Source organism: Chiloscyllium plagiosum, chromosome 5, assembly GCF_004010195.1.
Source record: "Chiloscyllium plagiosum isolate BGI_BamShark_2017 chromosome 5, ASM401019v2, whole genome shotgun sequence".
In the NCBI taxonomy this organism is placed as follows: Eukaryota; Metazoa; Chordata; class Chondrichthyes; order Orectolobiformes; family Hemiscylliidae; genus Chiloscyllium; species Chiloscyllium plagiosum.
The window spans coordinates 54,131,926-54,153,965 of record NC_057714.1 but is presented as its reverse complement, the minus strand read 5'-3'; the positions used below and the strand labels follow the sequence as shown (position 1 = coordinate 54,153,965).

Sequence of the window (22,040 nt, the reverse complement as noted above, 5' to 3'; positions counted from 1 at the left end):
TGTTCTGTAAAATGTTACAGATAACAAATGCTTACTTTGCTGAGATGCTGTCTTTTGTCCATCTTTTGCCGGGAGGGGAAGAAAAGAAAATACGCATTAGAATTTCCAACTTCTGTCACAATCCAAACACTTTACTGAATAAGAAGATAGATTATGTTAACCACAAACATACTTTCTTTCATCTGGGTCCAACGCACAGAAAATCACGGTGTTGACAGCATAATGTCTTCTGAAAAATAATCTACACAAAGAGAAAAGTTAAGATTAATAACACATAATGGGACAGGATTATTTGTACCACTATATTGAAACATCATTAATCCTGCATCTTTAAAAACATAATTGTACAAAAGGTAATGGAATGATTTTGAAATACTTATCCGAACATTTTACTCTCAATTTGCAACGTTGAGTTACCTTTGAAAGTTCACCAGATTGATTCCTGAGGGGTTGTCCTGCAGAGATACTGACCTACACTCCCTTGAGTCTAGAAGAATGAGTGGTAATCTCATTGAAAAACACAGAATTTTTTGAGTGCTAAACAGAGTACATGCAGGAAAGATGTTTTCATTGGTGCTGAGCTAGGAACAGGGGGCACACAGTTTTAAAATAAGGGGCAGGTCAATTCAGACTTTTTTTTAAACAAAGAAATGTGCTCCCCAAGATTGCTGTAGAAGCACAACTATTGAGAATATTCAAGACAGAGACAGGTAGATCTCTAGATGTTAAAAACATCAAGTGATCTAGGGACAGTGTGGGAGAATAGGACTGAGGTCGAAGACAGCCATGATGTAGCAGGATCAAGAGGCTGAATGGCCTAATCCCACTCAGAGTTCCTATCACCCCTATACATTTGAGCAGAGGTGCTCCAATTGTTAATGTTATTTTTAATCTTCAAAATGATGGCCCTTTGTGAGCTGAAGATAATGAGTAACTTGGTACAAAGGCAAGCTTATAGAGTTAGTTCTCAGAGTCCTAAATGGCCCTCATATCTCCTATTGCTCTGTGTTGAAGAAAAAAGTCTGAATTTAAGCAGTGGTTTATTGGAAAGTGAGTGATGTGGCTTTTGTGGGATATACAGGAATGTCAGAGCTATGTTCAAAATGGATCCTTCATACGCCTTAAACTAAATAATTATCTGGGCAAATGCTAGGTGAAATGAGAGAACCTGAGAAATATAACTTAACACAAGAAAAAAAATTCAGATTTTAAAGCTAATAACCGAATGAGATTTGTTGCCTCTTTCTATTCAGTGAAGAATTTGTAATATTTCCATGTTAGCTAATGGGAAGGAGAATTATTTGCTTTTAATTTCACTGTGTTCAAACTACACTTTCAATTCAACAAGCAGTTGCCAATGAGAAAATATCATTGCAGACTTGTTGCCAGAAAAAGTCTACTCCTTCTAATTTACCTTAAAATTACATGTTTAGCATTTACAAAAAAATTCCTACTCATTACCCTCCCAAAATAGTTGTTCCTCTCAATTTAGCCTGAAAACCAAATTGCCGAAAGTAAAGCACAAAGTCAGTACTGTGCAATGCTCAGTGCCACTCCATGACCAGAGTTGATACAGTGTCCCTGAATAGGCCCGGAGCTAGATTTTCATCTTTGAGACACGTAGTGGGAGTCAGGGCAATTTCCAACTTGGCCTTCCTGACTTTGGTGGGATTTTGAAGACGGCAGTTTAAAATGGTCATCTCAGTGGTGAGGGACTTTGTCCCATTTATAACAAAACAATAAGGTCACTCAAAGCCTTCATCCCCCATGCTCTCCACGCCACCTCATACCTGTCTACTAATCCCCATAGCTACTTATACCCTCCATGCCAAGATCCACCATGCCAAGATCCATCTACACTCTGTATAGATTCAATGAACTCTATGGTGACAATATGTGAGATAAAAACTCTTAAAATGTATCCCTTAATAACTTTCCACATTCTTGAAGAAAACTCATTTTACTATAAAAGGGTCAATTATCCAGTCTGAATAAAGCATGAAAGCAAACACTATAAGTATTTGAATCCTATATCGTCTGTAAATAAACATTGTGCAACTGACAAAAGAGATCAGAGTTTTAGCTAATCAAATATGTTATGGAGGGTGCGGGGGGTGAGGGGTGGTGGGTTACAAAGATGTTTCAATAGTCTTACGTGGAAGTTGGCCTCCCAGCCAATAATGTATAACAACATTGGAATAGCTTAGCTTGGCTGACACCTTTTTGAACTTCACACTTAAAAGATTCCTCATGCCAGTTCAGAGGTGAACCCTATATCTTTGAAAAACTAGCCCAACTCCATGAACATTCCTGAAAACTAAGATGATCCCTGCAAAGGTTGGGAGTGCAGAGTCTGGTCTCCAGACTCCATGAAAATGCAGCCTTAGTGTCAGTCAAGGATCATCCTGCGTATGATTGGCAGAAAGACATTTAACTGAAATACAACAACCTGGGAGATTCTTTAGAGCTGCTCCTGTTCCATTGCTCTAACATTTTCAGAAGTGTGACAGACAACTAGCTTGTGTGTGTAATTAGGCATCATTGGCTGGGCTAGCATTCAGTGTCCATCAGTAACTGTTCTGCAGATGGCAGGGGTGAGCTGCCTTGTTGAACCACTGAAGGGCTTGAGTTGCACTTATCCACAGTTCTGACCTCTTGCTTTGCTTTGACTGTTAGTTGTTGAGTTTCAAGATTTTGACCCAACAATGACGAGATGGCAATTCCATTCCAAATCTGATGACTTGTGTTTGGAGGCAAGGCTGAATAGGCTGGGGCTGTTTTCCCTGGTGTGTTGGAGGCTGAGGGGTGGCCTTATATAGGTTTATAAAATCATGAGGGGCATGGATAGGATAAATAGACAAGGTCTTTTCCCTGGGGTGGGGGAGTCCAGAATGAGAGGGCATAGGTTTAGAGTCAGAGGGGAAACACTTAAAAGTGTCCGAAGGCCAACTTTTTCACACAGAGGGTGGCGTATATGGAATAAGCTGCCAGAGGAAGTGGTGAAGGCTGGTACAATTACAGTATTTAAATGGCGTCTGGATGGGTATATGAATAGGAAGGGTTTAGAGGGATATGGGCCAAGTGCTGGCAAATGGGACTAGATTAGGTTAGGATATCTGGTTACATGATGTGGTTCCGTGCTGTATATCTCTATGGCTCTATGATTTGCATGTGGTGGTGCTCTCATGTAACTGCTGCCCTTGTCTTTTTCGATGGCACTGAAGTAGTCCATATCCATATGTGGTCAGGCTTACGGCTAGCATCATTTATGTGACGTAAGTGCCAGGTCGTGATGATCTTCAACAAAAGAGAATTTAAACATCACTCCTTGACATTGAATGGTGTCACCATCACTGAATCCCCCAGTGACAATAACCTTGGAGGTTAGCATTGACAGAAATAGAACTGGATCAGCCAGGTTAATATTATGACTCCAAGAACAAGTCAAGTGCAAGGAATCTTAGTGTCAGTTCCTAAGATAGTGTTAGAAACTTACTATCTGCCTCCCCAAATGACTATTCACCAGCTACAAGTCAGGAGTGTTTTATAATACTCTCCGCTTGCCTGGATGAATACAGCTTCAAAAATACTCAAAGCTTGGCACCATCTAGGACAAAGCAGCTTACTTGCGTCAAACCCAATGCACCACCTTCAGTATTCACTTCCTTCACCACAGACACACAGTGGCAATACTGTGTACCATGTACAATGTGCATTGCAGTAATTCACCAAGGCCTCCTGTACAGCACCTTTCAAACCTGTAATGCTACATTTAGCACAGACAATCCATCTATTCTACACATCTTTGGACTGTGGGAAGAAACGGGAGCATCCTACAGAGAGAATGTGCAAACTCCACACAGTCACTGGAGGGTATAATTGAACCAACGTCCTGGCGCTGCGAGGCAGTAATGCTAACCACTGAGCCACTCCATTATCTTCAGCATTCAATTGCCAAAACCTTTCCGTTTAAACAGCTACTTTAGTATTGCTTCATGTACCTCAATTTAGATGTTGGAATTTTCTAATATATAGGATAATTTTTATCCACTGCCTCAACTGACTGCACCAAACCCTCTCTTGATTTTCGATGGTGTCCATTTTCCCTCTGGGTTTCCCTTGAAATGTTTGAACATTTACCACAAAGAATTACATTATTTGGCTCTAAAGGGTTTGACAAAATCAGGAAAATGTTAGATGAGGTTTCAGTTTACTGTTCCTGTGCAAGTCCAAGTTAAAGTACAGGACATACTTACTTTCTTTGATTGTCAGTCAGAGTAATGCCTTGGGCAGATACTTTAAAATGCACAACAGTGGAGGCTAGAGAAGGAGTCTGCCCCAAAGTTTCTGATGTTGCTTTCTGGATTGCTTGACGGCCTGTCAGAGACTCCATATCCACAGAATTTAAATACCACACATTACAGGCTGAAACAGAAAAAGGAAAACATTTAAAATTACACTTCTCAGACCATGATCATTTCCTATAGCTTATTTCGTAAATAACTGATATTTCTTTGCTCACAAAAATCTGTTTCTAATTATTTTAATGTTTGTGATTACTATTGTATAGACAGTGACAACCTGAAAGCAAACTTCCAGTGACCAGTATAACAGACAAAGTGGACTAAATATTTGACAGTGTTACTAAAATATATGATGAGTGGAGTCTTACAGAAAACTGAATGTCATGGGTTATGGTGGGAGAACTGCATGAGAAGTCAGCAAAGCTTTTCGCAATGTCAGAAACAACCCAGTGGAACAAAGTTCCAGGGGTCGAGACAAGATTGTCACTGGGCACAGGAGGGGTCTTCGTGGTGGTGGGATGTGACAGGGCAAGAGATTATGCTTAAATTGAGCACGGGGGTGGATTGGGCAATATGTACATATGGTTTGGGCAGGGGCCTAATGGAGTGCAGTGCCAATGGCAGTCATGGACACAGCTTCAGGAAGGTGATTTGCATGTTCAGGTCCTCACCAACATGTAAAGGTGGAGCATGGACATCACTATCTGAGGACCATTTGCTGACAGCTTCTATTATCCTAGAAACTTCAGCTGCACAGTGGGTGGGGTATGTGCCTCTACTGTGAGGGAAGGCCCAGCATGGGGTAACAACACTACACAAGCGACCTGCTGAGTGTTGAGGACACAACCAGCGGGTTTTCAGTTCCTGGAGACCACGACGCACTACTCACTGAGCGCTATGCACCACAGAGCCCCAAATATTGCTGACCATTCCACCCAAGACTGACTCCTTTGGCCACTGAGGCCTGTGGTGCCAAACCAACCCAAGCAATGCTCCCAGAGTCTCTTCCAAATGTGCTGCTCACACTGGCCACACTCAGTGCAGCAGCCTCCCAAGGCAGGCACTGCTCCACAGAACATCATGCATACCAACTGAAGTCTGACCTCACAGTGCAAGAGACACAGAGACATGAGCAAACAGATGTAGTTGCATTGTGAGCATGTTTTAACAAACATCAGACTTCACTTGCAATGAAGTGTCAGCTACAACATCAATGTGCTCTCAATGTGTTTTTTTTCCCCCTTTTCCTCCCACTACATCTCTGTCTAGTCTCAGGTTCTGCTGTTGGAATGGAGCCTGCCATACCCAGGAGCCAATGGTCTTGGAGGTATTGTCAGGGTATTTGTGTACTGAGGACCTAGACACACTGACTGTGCCTGCCCATCTGATATCTTTCAGAATTAGCCTGGTACTAATCAGAGCAGCTTCAGAATACCAGTGTTAGTGCAGGTGCACAATCTTTCAACTATGGCACAGCCACCAGGGATGACATTCTATCTCGAGATAATCAGACAAGGTCGCATTCTTCCCAGTACGAGTGGTAAAAGGACGTAAGCAGCAGACTGGAGGGGCACCGAAGGGGCAGGCTAGGTAGCTAATTTGGCAGGTTTGGGCAACGCAGCAAGAAATTTCGCTGAGCCACGCAGAGAGAAATACCTTCTGTGAAGCTCAACAGAAGTTACACTGACTGAGGCCTCATAGAAGATTCAGCCCGATATCTTGTAAACTTATTAAAAAAAGGTCTGAAATAGATGAATGATGTTTTTACAAGGCAGGTTATTAGTCAATTATAAATATGTCAGTCACAGGAGTGGCCTGCCACAACAGCATTACAGTGTGTTTACCTGCTCCTTGCTTCAACAATTCTGCAGCAGAGTTAGTGGCAGCCTGGGTGGAAGCATCCATTCCATCTTCTAAAGGATCTATTGAATAGAAATGTAAAAACATATTCGAATTTCCAATTCTGATCTCTTACTGGAGTAAGCTGTTTTGCACCAATGAAATAACTGAGAGATTTTGTAAAATAAAGCTAAATGTAATCCCAGAGAAAGGCCGACAGATTCAGGAGAAGACCATTTCAGAGAAACAACTCAGAGCTTCATTACTTATAATGAGAAAACAAATTATATATAAACTAACAAACACTTTAAAAAAGATGACTCATTTTATAACATCCTGGAAACCTGTTTGAACCGCAAAGGAAGCTGCCAAAATTGAGGTATTATTTGGTAATAGTTTCTGGCATACTTGACAGAGCTTTAAGAGGTAGAGGAAAGAATCAGGACAAACTTATCATTTCATCACCACAAGCAAGACACTGGACTGCAGAATTTAGCAAGTACTAAAAATAAATTGTATCTTTCAGAAGCATTAGCAATAGTCTCATTCTTTTGGATAACACTGCACTAAAACACAGTATAAAGGAGATGCGCTAAGCCAACTTTTGATTGGGACTAGCTGCATTAATGTAGTCAATGTTGGAATGCATAATTTGCAGCCTGCAATACATTGTCAATGATGATAAGTACCTCACCAAGATCTTCCTTACACCTCCACTTCTCGCCTTCAAACAACAGCCAAACCTTAAACAGACCATTGTTCCCAGAAAACTACCCAGCCTTTAGGACAACATCGACCACAACACCATACAACCCTGTCATGGTGATCACTGCAAGATGTGTCAGAGAGTCGACATGGATACTATCATCACACATGGGGACACCATCCACCATATACACGGCAGGTACTCATGTGGCTCGGCCAACATTGTCTATCTCATATGCCGCAGGCAAGGATGCCCCAAGGCAAGGTATATTGACGAGATCATGCAGATGCTACGGCAATGATGAATGGAACACTGCGCAACAATCACCAGACAGGAATGCTCCCTCCCAGTCAGGGAACACTTCAGCTTTCAAGACATTCAGCTTCCGATTTTCAGGTAAACATTCTCCAAGACAGACTTCGGGATACACAACAATGCAGAGTTGTTGAACAGAGGTCAATAACCATGTCTGCTACCCATGAGGATGGCCTCAACTGGAACTTTGGCTTCACGTCACACTACCAGTGACCCTACCACACTGTACAAACACACACTCTTGTGCGTACAAACACACATACACTCTCTCATACACACACACATGCACTCACTCTCTCTCACAGGCATGTACTCCCTCACACTTGTGCACACACTCTCTCAAGCGCACTCTAATTCACACTCACATATACTCCTTCACACTCTCACATATTCCCTCTCAAGAGCATGCACATGCACACACACACATACCCCCACTCTCTCCTTCACACACACACACACACACACCCACCAACCCCACACCTGCTCTCATACACATATACTCTCTCTCTCTCCCATCCACACGAACACAAACACACATAAAAATCTATGGGGTGAGTTTGCGTTTGCAGATTTGTATTTGCAGATACATTCTATTTTGTTCAAAAGGCACACAATCTGTTGACAGTCAATGTGGCATTTTATAAATTCTGACTTTGGAAATAAAACCAGTCTGACAGATACAAAGAGACTTGAAACATGGCCTCACACCTAAAATACCTTGTCTAATCAAAGTGTTACCTTTATTCTGATAAAACCTGAAATTATCTTGGGGCAATGACTTGAAAGAAATTCTGGGATTTACATATTAATCAGTTGAAACCTGCACCTCCATTCTAACTGATTAAAGACTTAATAGCCATCCTGGTTTGTTCAATACATGTGCATAAGTTGTATGAACTTTGATCTTTTACTCAAATGCAACTGATTAATTGAGGCCACTGTTTCTAAAGTGCGAACTTTTAAAGCATGTGTTGGCTTTAGCACGATTACATCCCCAACAGCTTAAGTGCTGTTTCTAAAGTGCAATTTTTCTATGATGTGGGGTTGCAAAAGAACGCAACCATTGCATTACAGAAGAACTACCTGTAATAGGCTTTTGTCTTTTTAAGCTTGGCCAAGCCGAAGAATAGACCCAATCACATTCAGAGGCTCTTCTCAATACTTCTGTCCACCTATTGTAACCTTGCCCTTTAATCTGCCTTTCTTTTTAAATTTCATAAGTATGCAATTTGTCACTACTATCACTTGTGTACTCCCTGCACACATCCAGGTCGATACCTTTATTTGAGTTTTTTCTGAGGCTTGACAATTGAGATTTAAACTACATTATTATGGAAAATCTAGGCTAACATGCTAATTTAAACATTCAAAATGATAATTCATTTTACAACAAAATTAAAAATAAGCTAACATATTTCGAGCTGCATTCATTTTGAAAAGGAACGCTTTGTAGATATGATTACAACTGCATCAGTTTAAGAGCATGCATCAGAACAGCTTTTCAACCGTGTTCTTCTGCCAACTTATATACTTACCTCTGTCAGGGATGAGTAACTTGCAAGGCAATGCTAGTGGTGTGATGGAATGTTGGTAAACCAATGCAGTCAGACTCCCTAATTAGAAACACAGTAATGCGTATTAGATACAAAGGAATAAATTCAGGTTTAAAGCAGCTGGATCATCTTGACTGTATAGACTTTACTTCTGAAGAGTAAACGTTAAATCATACCAAAATATGGCTCATTGGGGCAACCCTTTAATCGTACTCCTTTCTGGGTACATTCAATCAGGAAATGTCTGACCAGCTCATTCGATAAGTCTCCCATTGCTGTGTGAAGAGTAAAGAAACACAAGTTTACACATCACAGAATTGCTCCAGCACTGACGGAGGCTATTTGGTCCATCATTTATGTGTCAACTCTATAAAAATGCAATTCAGCAGAGACCACACTCCCACTTTCTCACTGTAATTCTGCATATTCCTCCTTTTCAGATAATTACCCTCTTGAATGCCTCAGTTAAAAAGGACTCCAACATACAGATTCTTAACTACTCACTGTATGAAATGGTTCATGCCTTCATTGCTTCCTTTCCAAATTCAATTAAATCTGTGCTCACTTGTTCTCAGGCCTTCCATCTGTCTCTCTATCTTTCCAGACTCCCCACGAATTTGGATGCCTCTATCAAATCTTATCTTGACACATTTTATCCAAGGAAAACAGTCCCAGCTTCTTTAATCTGCGTAACTGAAATTCCTCATCCCTGGAACTACTCTCATGAATCTTTTCATTTACTCTGCAATGTCTTCACAGTTTTCCTGAAGTGTGTCACCCAGAACAGAATGCAATACTCCACTAGAAGCCAGAGCAATTTTTAATACAAGTCAAACTTAACATCCTTGCTCTTGTACTCTATGCCCCAATTAATAAAGCCTTACATACTGTATGCTTCACTAACTGCACTGATAGGGTGTCCAATGATTTGTGCACACATACACTTAGGTCGCTCTGCTCCAGCACCCCTCTAGACCTTTACCCTATTTTGTATCCTCTCTCCGCACTGGAGGTGATTCAGAGGAGGTTTACTAAGATTGATACCTGGAATGAGCAGATTACCTCATGAATATAGGTTGGATGGATTGGCTTAGTTTCCACTGGAGTTTTGAAAGTGAGGGATGACTTGATTCAACTGCCAAGGTCCTGACTGAGTGTTGACATCGTGGATGTAGACAAGATGTTTCTTCTTGTGGGTCAGTGCAGAACCAAGAGTCACTGTTTTCAAATTAGGAGTTACACTTTCAGTGCAGAGATGAGGAGAACTATTCTCAGTGAGTTGAGAAATTTTGGAACACTGTACCTAGGAAGGTCATTGAATAATTATTTTCAAGAGAGAATTGGATTTGTGTTAGGCAAGGGAATCAAGGGTCATTAAGGTCGATGGGAATCTGGAATTCAAAACACAAACCAGCGCCATGATCTTATTGAATGGCAGTGCAGGCTGGGGGTTGGGTGGGGGAGAGGAATGTCTGTTCTTATTTCATATGATTTGAAATACCGGTGGCAGGTTAACTCGGTGGTTAGCACTGCTGCCTCAAAGCACCAGGGACCCGGGTGCAATTACACCCTCTGGGTGACTGGGTGGATTTTACACATTTTCCAGTGCCTGTATATGTTTTCTCAGGGTGGTCCGGTTTCCTTCCTGAGGCCAAAGATGTGCAGATTGGGTGCAACGGCCATGCTAAATTGCACTGTGGTGTCCAGACTAGTGTGGGGTTACAGGAAAAAGGTTGGGTAGCTAGGTCTGGTGGAGGGGGGGGGGGAATGCTCTTCAGAGGGTTGGTGCAGCCTATTTGGGCCAAATGGCCTCTTTCAGCACTTGGGGATTCTATGATTTTCCTACAAAAATCAATCACATCAGATTTCTCTGCATTGAGCTTCACCTGTCAGTTGCCCACCAACTTGTCTCAGTCCTTTTGAAAGTCTACACTATCCTTTTCACAATTTACATGTTGGTTCGTTGATTGTGCCAGAAACTATGAAGTGATGTGGCTTGAGTAGGCCAATTAAGGAAAGTAGATATACGTTAAAAAGTAAATTTAAAGGAATTGGAGAAGCAGAGAGATTTAAGGCTTCAGATACGCCAATCTTTAAAAGTGAAAACATGAGTTGCAAAATAAACAGTGGGCCCAGGTCTTATAAATAATAGTGCTAAATACAAAACTAAATAGTTAATGGCAAACCTGAACCAGTAATTAGGCCACAGATGGAATTCTGCGTCCAGTTTTCAATGCCTTACTTTGGAGAGAGTACTAGGGCCACAGAGAATGTCCACATTGGGTTGACTAAGAATTTTCAGATCTCTCTGTTATGAAATGAAAGACACTGCAGTCCTTTTCACAAAGCTAAATATACTCAAGCATATTGCCATCACAGAGAACAAACTATTGAACAGACTTCAAAACAGCTGCCATTGATCTTATCTCCACTCTCCATGCTTTACCCTCATGTGAACCTTCCTGCCCACTCCTTTCCCAACGCAGCAAAGATCTTTGCATTGCTCTGTTCCTGTCTCAAAGGCATTCAGCTCGGCAACATCATTTCTGGAGTCTAGAAGCCCAAATACTCCACCTTGAAAGATGGCATATTTCAGAGTCTTAGGTTTGGGATTAGCTCACAGACATAGATCATGACCTCACTCTTCTCCATCACCATTTTTACTGACCTTTTGAATGTTCTAATCTTGTTTTGAACTCAAATCATGGTTAATCCACAATTTAGATTCATCCTTCAAATGACTGAAGCTATTTTCTTTGGTCCCACCAAAGACTCAGTATCTTTGATCCTGACTGAAATTACCTCCAAAAGCCTTATCAACCTCTCAGGCTGAAATAAACAGTTCCTGACTTGAGAGGTTTAATCCTGAGCTAATCATTAAATCTCATTTCTGTCCCACACCAAGTTTTAACCTCTGCAAAATTCTCACTTCTGTCCCATCATATGATCACAGCAATGGTCCCCTCAGTGCTGTGGCTGTGGAGGTCAAGTCATTGAGTGTATTTAAGACAGTGATAGATAGGTTCTTGATTAGCGAGGGGATCAAGGGTTACAGAGAGAAGGCAGGAGAATGGAGTTGAGAAACCTATCAGCCATGATCGAATGGTGGAGCAGACTCAATTGGCCTAATTCTGCTCTGATACCGTTTAGCCTTCTATCTTCTTCTCTTCATTTTCTCCAACATTTCATAAACTTTGTTGTTCGAGTTTTCTACTGTGGGAAATCTCATTTGTCTATTGCACCCATTCGATAGACTCAGCACAACGTATTAAATTCTTATCCTTGGTTTTTAAAACTGTTGCCTTGCAACAATATATATCTCCAAGCTTCAAACTCCAAAGCCCCTTTTAAAATGTTAATTTCCTTGATTTTAGCTTTTGATTTAGTACCATCTTCTCTTCATCTGATAACTATCATTAAATTCTTCAAGTGTATCAGACTTGTTCTCTGGATTTTCTCCTGTGCCTCTCCGTTCCACTTGTGACTTTCTGACCCAGTTTTAGTCACTTTCTTCATGCTTTGCCATTGATTTTCTAATGACACCTGCGTAGCACCGAAGGCATTTTTCAACATTGAAGGCATTATTCACATTTCAAGTCATTGATGAAAGCGTAAAAGGAAACAAACAGTCTGTATGGAAGTCATTTTGAAACACGCAATACCTTTCTTATTTTGCTGCAGCACTGAAGCAGGAGGTGTCGCAACTTTCATTGCCAAACCATAGGCACCTCGGAAAGAGTGGCTGTCCCGTACAATGAATGACCCTGGCTCTTTGTCCTTTAGTATTGCAATGGCTGCAAGTGGAAAAAATTCTTATTAACAATTAAGCTGAGAGAAGACTCAGAATGTGATTTGCTTCCAGAGACCATACTGAACAATCCTGATAAGAATATTTTCTATCACAGAAAAAGCCTGTTCATTGTTTCGTATTTAACTTCACATGTATCTTAGCACTGAACTCACCTCCTCCTTAATTTCCTTTAACCTACAATGAGATGTGCAAAGTAACTGATAAGCACGAGATATTAATGACGGATAGAATATGTGGTTTGATCCTAGGTTTAATACTAAGATGCATCCATCACTGATGATGACACTGCTCAGGTTTTAGGGAATCTGTGAGATGCCACCTGATGAGAAGGTTAACAGCAGGCATTCAAACTGTTTCTCTAGCCCATAAAACAAAATCTTTCGGAAAAAGGATCTGAAAGGTGGACGCAGCTTGATTATTACACAATCTAAGTAACTCAAACGTTCAAATCTCTCAGAAATCCGGGTCTTTGTAAATCTCATTGGGATACGTGTCATCTTCTCTTGGCAACGTTATGAAAAAACTTACATGAAAAATGACACTAAAGATTTGGTGTTGCCTATCAGAAGAGAAATTATTTACCAATGTATAATTTAAGTGTTATAGGATTAGTACGGCAATAGTAGAACATAGAAAAGTACAGCACAGAACAGGCCCTTTGGCCCACGATGTTGTGCCGAGATTTAATCTTCCTGTAAAATATAGTAACTTCACCTATGCACCCCTCAACTCACTGCTATCCATGTGCATTGTCCAGCAGCCGCTTAAATGTCCCCAATGACTCTGCTTCCACCACCACAGCTGGCAACACATTCCATGCATTCACAACTCTCTGCATAAAGAACCTACCTCTGATGTCTCCTTTATACCTTCCTCCTAATATCTTCAAACTATGACTTCTCGTACCAGTCAATCCTGCCTGGGGAAAAGTCTCTGGCTATTGACTCTATCTATTCCTCTCATTATTTTGTACACCTGGATCAGGTCTCCTCTCTTCCTCCTTCTCTCCAGAGAGAAAAGTCCGAGCTTATTCAACCTTTCCTCATAAGGCAAGCTTTCCAGTCCAGGCAGCATCCGGGTAGACCTTCTTTGCAACTTCTCCAAAGCCTCTATATCTTTTCTATAGTAGGGCAACCAGAACTGGACACAATATTCCAAGTGTGGTCTCACCAGGGACTTGTAGAGCTGCAGCAAAACTTCGCGGCTCTTAAACTCGAGCCCCCTGTTAATGAAAGTCAAAACACCATATGCTTTCTTAACAACCCTATCCATTTGGGTGGCAACTTTGAGGGATCTATGAGCTTGGACACCCAGATCCCTCTGTTCCTCCACACTGCCAAGAATCCTGTCTTTAATCCTCTATTCAGCATTCGAGTTTGATCTTCCAAAATGCATCACTTTGCATTTATCCAAGTTGAACTCCACCTGCCATTTCTCAGCCCAGCTCTGCATCCTGTCTTTGTTGCGCTGCAGCCTGTAGTAGCCCTCTATACTATCGATGACACCTCCAACCTTTGTGTCATCTGCAAATTTACTAACCCACCCGTCAACCTCCTCATCCCAGTTATTTATAAAAACTACAAAGAGCAGAGACCCAAGAACAGAGCCCTGCGGGACCCCACTCAACACTGACTTCCAGGCAGAATATTTTCCATCTACAACCACTCTCTGCCTTCTGTCAGCCTGCCAATTCTGAATCCAGATAGCTAAATCTCCCTGTATCCCATACTTCCTGACTTTATGAATGAGTCTACCATGGGGAGCCCTATCAAATGCCTTGCTGAAAGTTCACATACACCACATCCACTGCTCGACTGTCATTGACCTGTCTTGACACCTCCTCAAAGAACTCAATAAGATTTGTGAGGCACAAATACTGCAAAATATGTTGCTTACTAATCTGCTGCTGAATCAGAATTCACTTAATCTTGTCTCCACTCTTTAGGCTATACACTTGCCATTAAGCAGACTGAGATCAATGTCAAAATACAGCTCTGCTGAGGCAGGTTTTCAGATTCACAGATTGAAATCAGAAGAAATCAACATGACTTTTAAAAAAAATTAATTCCTATGACACGTTTCCAGTGACATCACAGATTACAACAGATGCATAAGGCATGCATGATTTCCATATACAGAATGAGCAAAAAAGATGATTTTACTGGACACGTTACAGAGCTAAGTTGTTAGTAAGCCATTAAAATTATTTCTTAGTCAGCAAATCGGACCAATGATATTGTACATACATCATCGTTTCCGGTCTAATAACAGAAGCAGTATTGAACATACTACCCCAGGTAAATTAATGAGCTGGGATCCTTGACAAATTTTTAGTCATTGATTGTGGCAATGACATATTATGAGAAGATATCTTGTGTTAAATATGTCCAGCTTGTCATTGTCATCAATAATGATCAGGAAAGGAATCACTTTCACTTTTCTTACCTGTAGTCCAATAGGGATTGGAAACCTTTACTGTGCTAAATTAGTAGTTGCACATTCTCATATGTCTTGCAAGTTTCCTATTCCAGTTTGCACTCACTCAAAAACTGGAATTAATAATAGGCAGCTAAGATTAGATCACTCTGTATGCTACTTGATCTTTTAGTTACTCAGACTTCACTGAAACAGAAAGTGCCTCCATCTCACCTTGTTCACGTGATATTTCGGGTTTGTACCAAAATTTAGACGTGTCTTGTACAAATTTTACAGTGACATGTTTGTCAGACGAGAAAGCAGTTTCTGTAACTAAAGTGGGAGAAAAAATAATCAATTCATGGAAGATGTACTTTGGAATTTCAGTTTCAATTTCATATTGCAAAAATGAACACAGATGATGATTGATGAAACAATCAGATGATATGAACCCATTTTGCAACACAATTCAGAATTCAAAGTGAAATGAGGTCAGGTAATTAACTCAAAAGGTTAACAGCTTCTCTCTCTCCACAGACATTGCAAGTTTGGCTGAGTGTTTACAGCATTGCCTGCTATCAAAAAAATCTTACCTCATTAGCTTTAAGATAATAATTATTTCAAAATTACTTTCTTAGGGCTTCAGCCTTATCCAGCTTTAAAAATAATCACTGAAGTGGCACCGACATACATGCATCTTATTTATCAGGTTTACAAAATTACCATATCATTGAAAGAGGAAAAAAATGTGTTTGATATTGTGAACAGGTATTTAAAAAATGATATACAGAGGAACCTCGATTATCCAAACAACACGGGCAGGTAGTATTTCATTCTGTTAATCTAATTCCAGATTATCAAATGCTGGATAACATACTTTAGCTGAGCATTAGGACCTTGCGATCTTGCCAGGTAATTAATATTTGGATAATTGAATGCCAGATAATCGAGTTTCCTCTGTAAACTTTTGTTTGCCCTCCATAAGTTGAGACCTACATTTCAGGAGATTACATGTTCAGTCATTGGCTTAGGAGAAGGTGAGGACTGCAGATGCTGGAGATCAGAGCTGAAAATGTCTTGCTGGAAAAGCGCAGCAGGTCAGGCAGCATTCAAGCAGCAGGAGAATCGACGTTTCGGGCATGGAATCGACGTTTCTTGCCCGAAACGTCGATTCTCCTGCTCCTTGGATGCTGCCTGACCTGCTGCGCTTTTCCAGCAACACATTTTCAGCTCAGTCATTGGCTTATACTGGCAAGGACAGTAACAGGACTGTGAGAATAAGCCTCATCCCCACTGGATTATGAAAGGAGAAACTAAACATGGTTCGGTTTGCTGCCACTACTCATTGAACGTGTGTTTGGATTTACAGCCAGGAAAGGGCTGAATATTCCCCTAATGTTTAATGTTTTACCTACAGTGTGGTTACGGACTCTTCGGCCCAACAAGTCCACACTGACCCTCCGAAGAGTAACCCACCCAGATCTATCCCCCCACTATTATCCTATATTTACCCCTATCTACCCCCAAAACCCCTAATTAACCTACACATCCCTGAACACTCTGGGCAATTTAGCATGGCCAATTCACTTAACCTGCACATCTTTAGATTGTGGGAGGAAACCGGAGCACCCGGAGGAAACCCATGCAAACACAGGGAGAATGTACAAACTCCACAGTCGCCTGAGGCTGCAATCGAACCTGGGCCCCTGGCACTGTGAGGCAGCAGTGCTAACCACTGAGCCACCATGCCACTGAGTTCACACACAAATAACAATTCTGTGGACATGATAATCATGTTCCATGCATCCCTGAACTTATTCCACCAAAAATAATCAATGGTTTCTGGAATGGAGGGGGTGTAAATGGTTAAAAATAACAGAAAAGGGGACCACAGAGCTTAAAGGATGATAATGAGGTGATACAAATGACTAACACCATAGTTACAGCAACACTGACAATGTCCTCCAGCTGTGACTGCAGAAGTTACAACTGAACAGCTGTCAGTTTTACATTGGAGTGGCCTTTCAGTTTAGTGTCTGGCAGCACAAAGCATCCAGCCACGTTTCAAAATTTCAGTTATTTATTTTAAGTAGATGCAGCACTAATTAAATCTTGTGGTGTCGACTTTTTTTTTTTAAGATCAAGATTTTTAAAAAAGATTTTGAGATTCTCGTCACAATTGTTTATTCCCCCCCGTATTCACTTTGACCTTACTTCTCCTTTGCCTCAAACGTAATGAATTTCCGAGTCTTCAAAATACTGGTAGAACATAGCTCTAAAAAAACTGCACTCTGGCCGGGAATCACCAAGGAGAAATTAAAAATACTGAAGGTTTAGGATTGATTATTTTAAGGTAGCAGCCAACAACCCAAACTTAGATATTCAGATAGTAAAGGGTTTTGTTTCCACCAGCAACATGACCTTAGGTATCATTTTACTCATGCTGACTGGCCTGTTTTAGACATGGAGAATTTATTCTTTTATTATAAATTGCATTTGCTCAGAGTGGCCAGAAAGGAAATTTAGATTCACTGTGCATCCCACTGAATGTAACCCCTGTGCTTGGAAATTAAAGTCCTGGTCTTTTCCCCCTCCTTTAGGCTCCTGGAATTCCCTAAGTGGAAGGTGACATTTTGAAATAAAGATTCAGGTAATTTGCAGTAATTGAAAACACCTGCTTCCAGAAGACAATCATTGTTAAAAATGTTTTCAAAAACTGTCAAGAGTTGCTCTCATCAGTGGAGAAGAAAGTGCAGACTTGGAGCCCAATCCTGAATAGGAGAAAGCAATCACAAGGCTTGCATTAATCAAATAACCCATCTTATCAGAGCTACAACTACCTTCGTTCCAAAAATACAAACTAGGAAACCGAATTTTCCTAACAGTTAGTAAATATTTACAAATTCAATGGTAATGCCACAGTTAAACTCTGTCGCAAATCCAAGCTCAGTGGCAAACCTGAAAATCCAAACTATATTCCTGAAGTGTGCACTCATTTAAAATGACTGGAGTACCTCAGCAGTGAGCACATATGATTGGAAATGCTCAGTTCATTCCCAACACTTTGCAAATTAACACTCCCTGTTTTGGATACCAATCTTTTTAAAATTTTCTTCCAACTCAATATTGGGAGAATCAAAAATCAAACCAAATGACAACAGGGTACTCAAAGTGCCTGTTAAATTACATTGGTGTTGTTGTTGGTTGTGTTAACTCAGCAACAACCATGGAATGTAAACCAGATGTAATTGTTGCCTTTACAGGAGCTGGTTCTCTAACTGTGGGTGGGTTGGGCACACAGCATGTGGCTTTCCAATAACTGTCCTTTATAACCCTACTAAGGAAATGGGTGGAGCCACAAGTGAAAGTTAATTATATATATAAAAAATATATTAATTCTCTGTAAACAATTGTATGACAAATGTCAAGTATTTAAATAAAAGTATTAACTTACTGTGAGCATAGATGGATATGGAACCTTTTAAACAACCACGCAGTAGGATACAACAATCAAAACATTTACCTTGTGCAACAGAAGTATTTACGACTTTAGAAAAGTCGGGAAGGACACTGGGGAATGGAATGCTGATAGTACTTCCACTGTGGGGACTGGAAAATCCACTTGAAGCTGGTGAGACAGAGGTAATTGAATGATCTCCCTCTGAAATCCTTTTCTTCTCTGGTAGTGGAGGATGCACATTCAGACTCAAAGCATCATTCATCAGTGTTGCGCTGCTTTGTGCTTGGCCACTAACTGCTGAAAGCACTCCCTCTTGCAGACTACCATTACCCAAGAAACTAGTTGCTTGGGAATTCATGTTTGCAGCAGTGTTGTTTGATCCTGCAGAAAGACTAGGTAGTATGGCTTGTTCTCCATCATACTGAAGTCCACGATTAACATTATAGTGCAAGTAACCCTGTTTACTGGAATCTGCAGGCAAAGGATGCAATGCAGGGCTTCCTCCAGCACTGTTCTGTTGTAGATTTGAAGTGTGTCGCTCAGAACTACTAACGTGAACAGTGTGGTTGATGGGAGAGATAACTTGCGATCCTGAAGGAGGAAACTGCAACAGGATAGAGGTCTCTTTTGGTGTATTTCTGGAGTTAACACCAAGCTCTGAGGAACCAAGGTAGCTTCCTGTTGATCTGCTAATCCCACTTACTGGTGGCACTCCTTTCTGGGCACTGTCCAACCAGGTAGGTGGGCTATCAGGGAGACAAAAACAACACATAAATACAACTCAATACCATCAGGTGTACGTTTTACAGTCTACAAAGCCATTCATGCTTGTAGATCTCTGAGAAAAAATCCAATATCGCATTCACAGTGGAATCACTGATAAATGTCAACCTCTTAAATGTAGAGCATAACTGAAGCAGATCATCTACAAATTTACTGAAGTTTTTTTTAAAAAACACAACAGTATCTAATTTTGCTATTCCACCACAAAATATTGCAACTCAGAATCTGGAATTACTAATGCTCAGCTCAATCTATGGTGAATTTTGACCAAAGGAGTATCAATGCAAAGAGTTCGACGAATCCAGCTACTGCATGCTCTAAAATGAATGCAAGTAATATTTTTTTAAAAGTCATTTGGGTGAGGGACAGTGAGCTTGATTTTTCTCTCAGAAGTCTTTCTTTTCCTCATCAGAACCTTGCCCAAGGTGATGGAGAATGCTGGAGCCCAAATGAAGTCATTGCCCATCGTCTGCTGCAGCTTTCGATATCCACATCTCTAGCAACTTTTACTTTTGAGATTTCCAGCATCCTGCTAATCTCACCAGTGTCCACTGTATATCTTTTTGCCACTGATCAGCCAGTCCTTGTTTTCCATGACCTAAATATTAACAATATCTTTGTAGCTATTTTTCAATTCTGCTAACACTGGACTAAAACATTAGCCTTGACGGAGAGCATATTCAATTGAAACAGAAAAGAAAGTTTGAATGCTGCACACAGAGAGGACGGGAATAGATTTGAGATGGGGGGGGGGGGGGGGGGGGGCGGGGGGGGGGAGGGAGATTAACTTTTTTTGGTCAAAATGAATTGCATTTAAGTAGAGGTTCTCAATCTTGTAATTTTTTTGTGGGCACTTCTTTTTCCTCGTTTGATTGATGGCATGTGTTTTATTTTTGCAGACACTCTGAAAGTTTTATTTTTGAGTGCAGCAAGGAAGCAGCACCTATCTGTTTTACTGTTCTGCTGTGGGAAACAGCAGAATTATTTACCATGCATTTTAAGAGCTTCACCCACAGTATAGAAGAAAACGTTTTTGCTTTTAAAGACACTTTATGTGGGGAAAATGTGATTTGAGCTAGTTTGGGAAGAAGTAGTGTTTATGCACCATACTTGCCTTATGGTAGAAATTGCTGTCGGGAGTGGTCTGTGGCTCTTGTCCAACACAGGATACATAGAGAGTAAAATTCCATGAAGGCCCTTCTGCTCTAACTTTGTTCGAAGAGTCCTGTGAACTTCCAGGAACATGGTATTGCGTTTTTATGCTGCTGTTCTGAGATTTATGTGGTTCTTCCATCAAAGTTATGATGAACAAGTTGAAGATCCCCATAAATTTCACCCCTACAACGCTAATATTTTGTTCACAAAGTACTTTATCAAAAGAAAAAACGACAGAAATTCTTCAGAAAGCAAAACTACTTAGTAAAGGAATGAACAGGTGCAAAATAGAAACGTGTGATAGCAAGTAAGTGCAAAATGAAGTGAAGCAAACAGTCTCAAATTAGTCATTCAGCCAGCTTGCTGGTCCATGCAAAGAGATCCCTATTCAGTACCTGGGATGTTACAAGTTATCGAAACCCTGGTGACAACACTGCAGGAGCTCTTAAGCTTTGCATGAGAGTGATCTCACCTTGGCAGTGAAGCCTTGATTTTCTAATCAAGATTATCAAAGACAAGAGCTCAAAATTGCCTGACCCCATTTGGAAAAGTGAGCTTTTTGGAAAAGTGAGCAGATATCTGCATGTCTGCATTTCTGCCCACTACTTTTCACACATACTTCCTGCAGACGAGGAATGATGACATTGGTAATATCTGCCTCAAACAAGTGAGAGCTTTATTTAAATACTAGGTTCAGGCACAGCATCTGGCATACCATTTCCTAACCTTAATTCCTAAATCCAAAACATTTTATGGTTGCCAGGTAATGGTAATTATATGAGGAGTCATGGAAAGGCCATAGTCATACTGAAGCACTGTATTAACATATCTGGCATGTCTGAGTTTTTGGATTTCTTTTCAGGTTCCTATGGAAACCGAGTATCAATGAACTCTGCAAAATGTCACTCCTTTTCAGGACAAACAGACAGAACAAAGAAAGGTTATGATGCTTAAGTGGCAGGACTACACTGGTGATTAATTCCAGGTCTGTAATATGGAGGTATAAATATCTATTCCTCTAACCTCTCACACATACACACACTCTCACTCACATTCTCTCTTCACTTCCTAATGGCATTGTGGGTCAGTCCACAGCAAGCAACTAAGGATGAGCAATAAATGCTGGCCGAGCAATGTCCACATCCAACAAATGAATAAAAGAAAACACAAACACTCATGTTAACGTATCTGCTAAAGGATAAAAAGGGATTACTCTGCAAAGACCCACTTCCTGGGAAACACTTTTTCCACTGGATGTTAGTCTTTGAAGGGGAAATAACCAGGAGTGAAATATTCATATCATTCTCCAGTCCTGCAGGATGGTACTTGTGGATGGGTCACTAAACATAAAGAGTTTTCCCTGATATCTTGGCAGACACAACTGCTGAGGAAATATAACATTGTGAAGTGTTATCCAACAGTGTTTTTTTTTCAGAAACAGGAAATCTTATCTGGGCAGATCTTTCCTCACAAACTTGTTGCCCACTGAAGACCAGAACAAACCCCAAGCCAAACAGCCAGTAAAACAGTGGTTTTCGCAAGTCACATGATTTCTAGTAAACTTCATTTTTAAAAACCTTCAATGTTCACAGTTGACCTTCAAATGATTCACTTTAAAGAAACTAATCAGGTATCTCCACAGAACTTTAAATAAATCCATTATTCCATAACACTTCAAAACTGAAGTCCTCAAATAATA

At 40.7% G+C, this 22,040-nt stretch overlaps 1 protein-coding gene across 5 annotated transcripts in view; it reads right to left on the bottom strand.

The window, feature by feature from the left end:
- Nucleotides 1–22,040, bottom strand: part of LOC122549908 (tensin-3-like) — a 434,491-nt gene that overhangs the window by 1,256 nt on the left and 411,195 nt on the right. For all 5 annotated transcript variants that reach the window (XM_043690124.1, XM_043690125.1, XM_043690128.1 and 2 more), the window contains 9 exons: nucleotides 18,467–19,149; nucleotides 15,178–15,276; nucleotides 12,380–12,511; nucleotides 8,894–8,992; nucleotides 8,700–8,777; nucleotides 6,149–6,226; nucleotides 4,257–4,425; nucleotides 173–241; nucleotides 36–62 (listed from right to left, as the gene is read on the bottom strand). In XM_043690124.1, coding sequence (XP_043546059.1) covers nucleotides 36–62; nucleotides 173–241; nucleotides 4,257–4,425; nucleotides 6,149–6,226; nucleotides 8,700–8,777; nucleotides 8,894–8,992; nucleotides 12,380–12,511; nucleotides 15,178–15,276; nucleotides 18,467–19,149 — 1,434 coding nt within the window. The remainder of the gene's footprint in view (nucleotides 1–35; nucleotides 63–172; nucleotides 242–4,256; nucleotides 4,426–6,148; nucleotides 6,227–8,699; nucleotides 8,778–8,893; nucleotides 8,993–12,379; nucleotides 12,512–15,177; nucleotides 15,277–18,466; nucleotides 19,150–22,040) is intronic.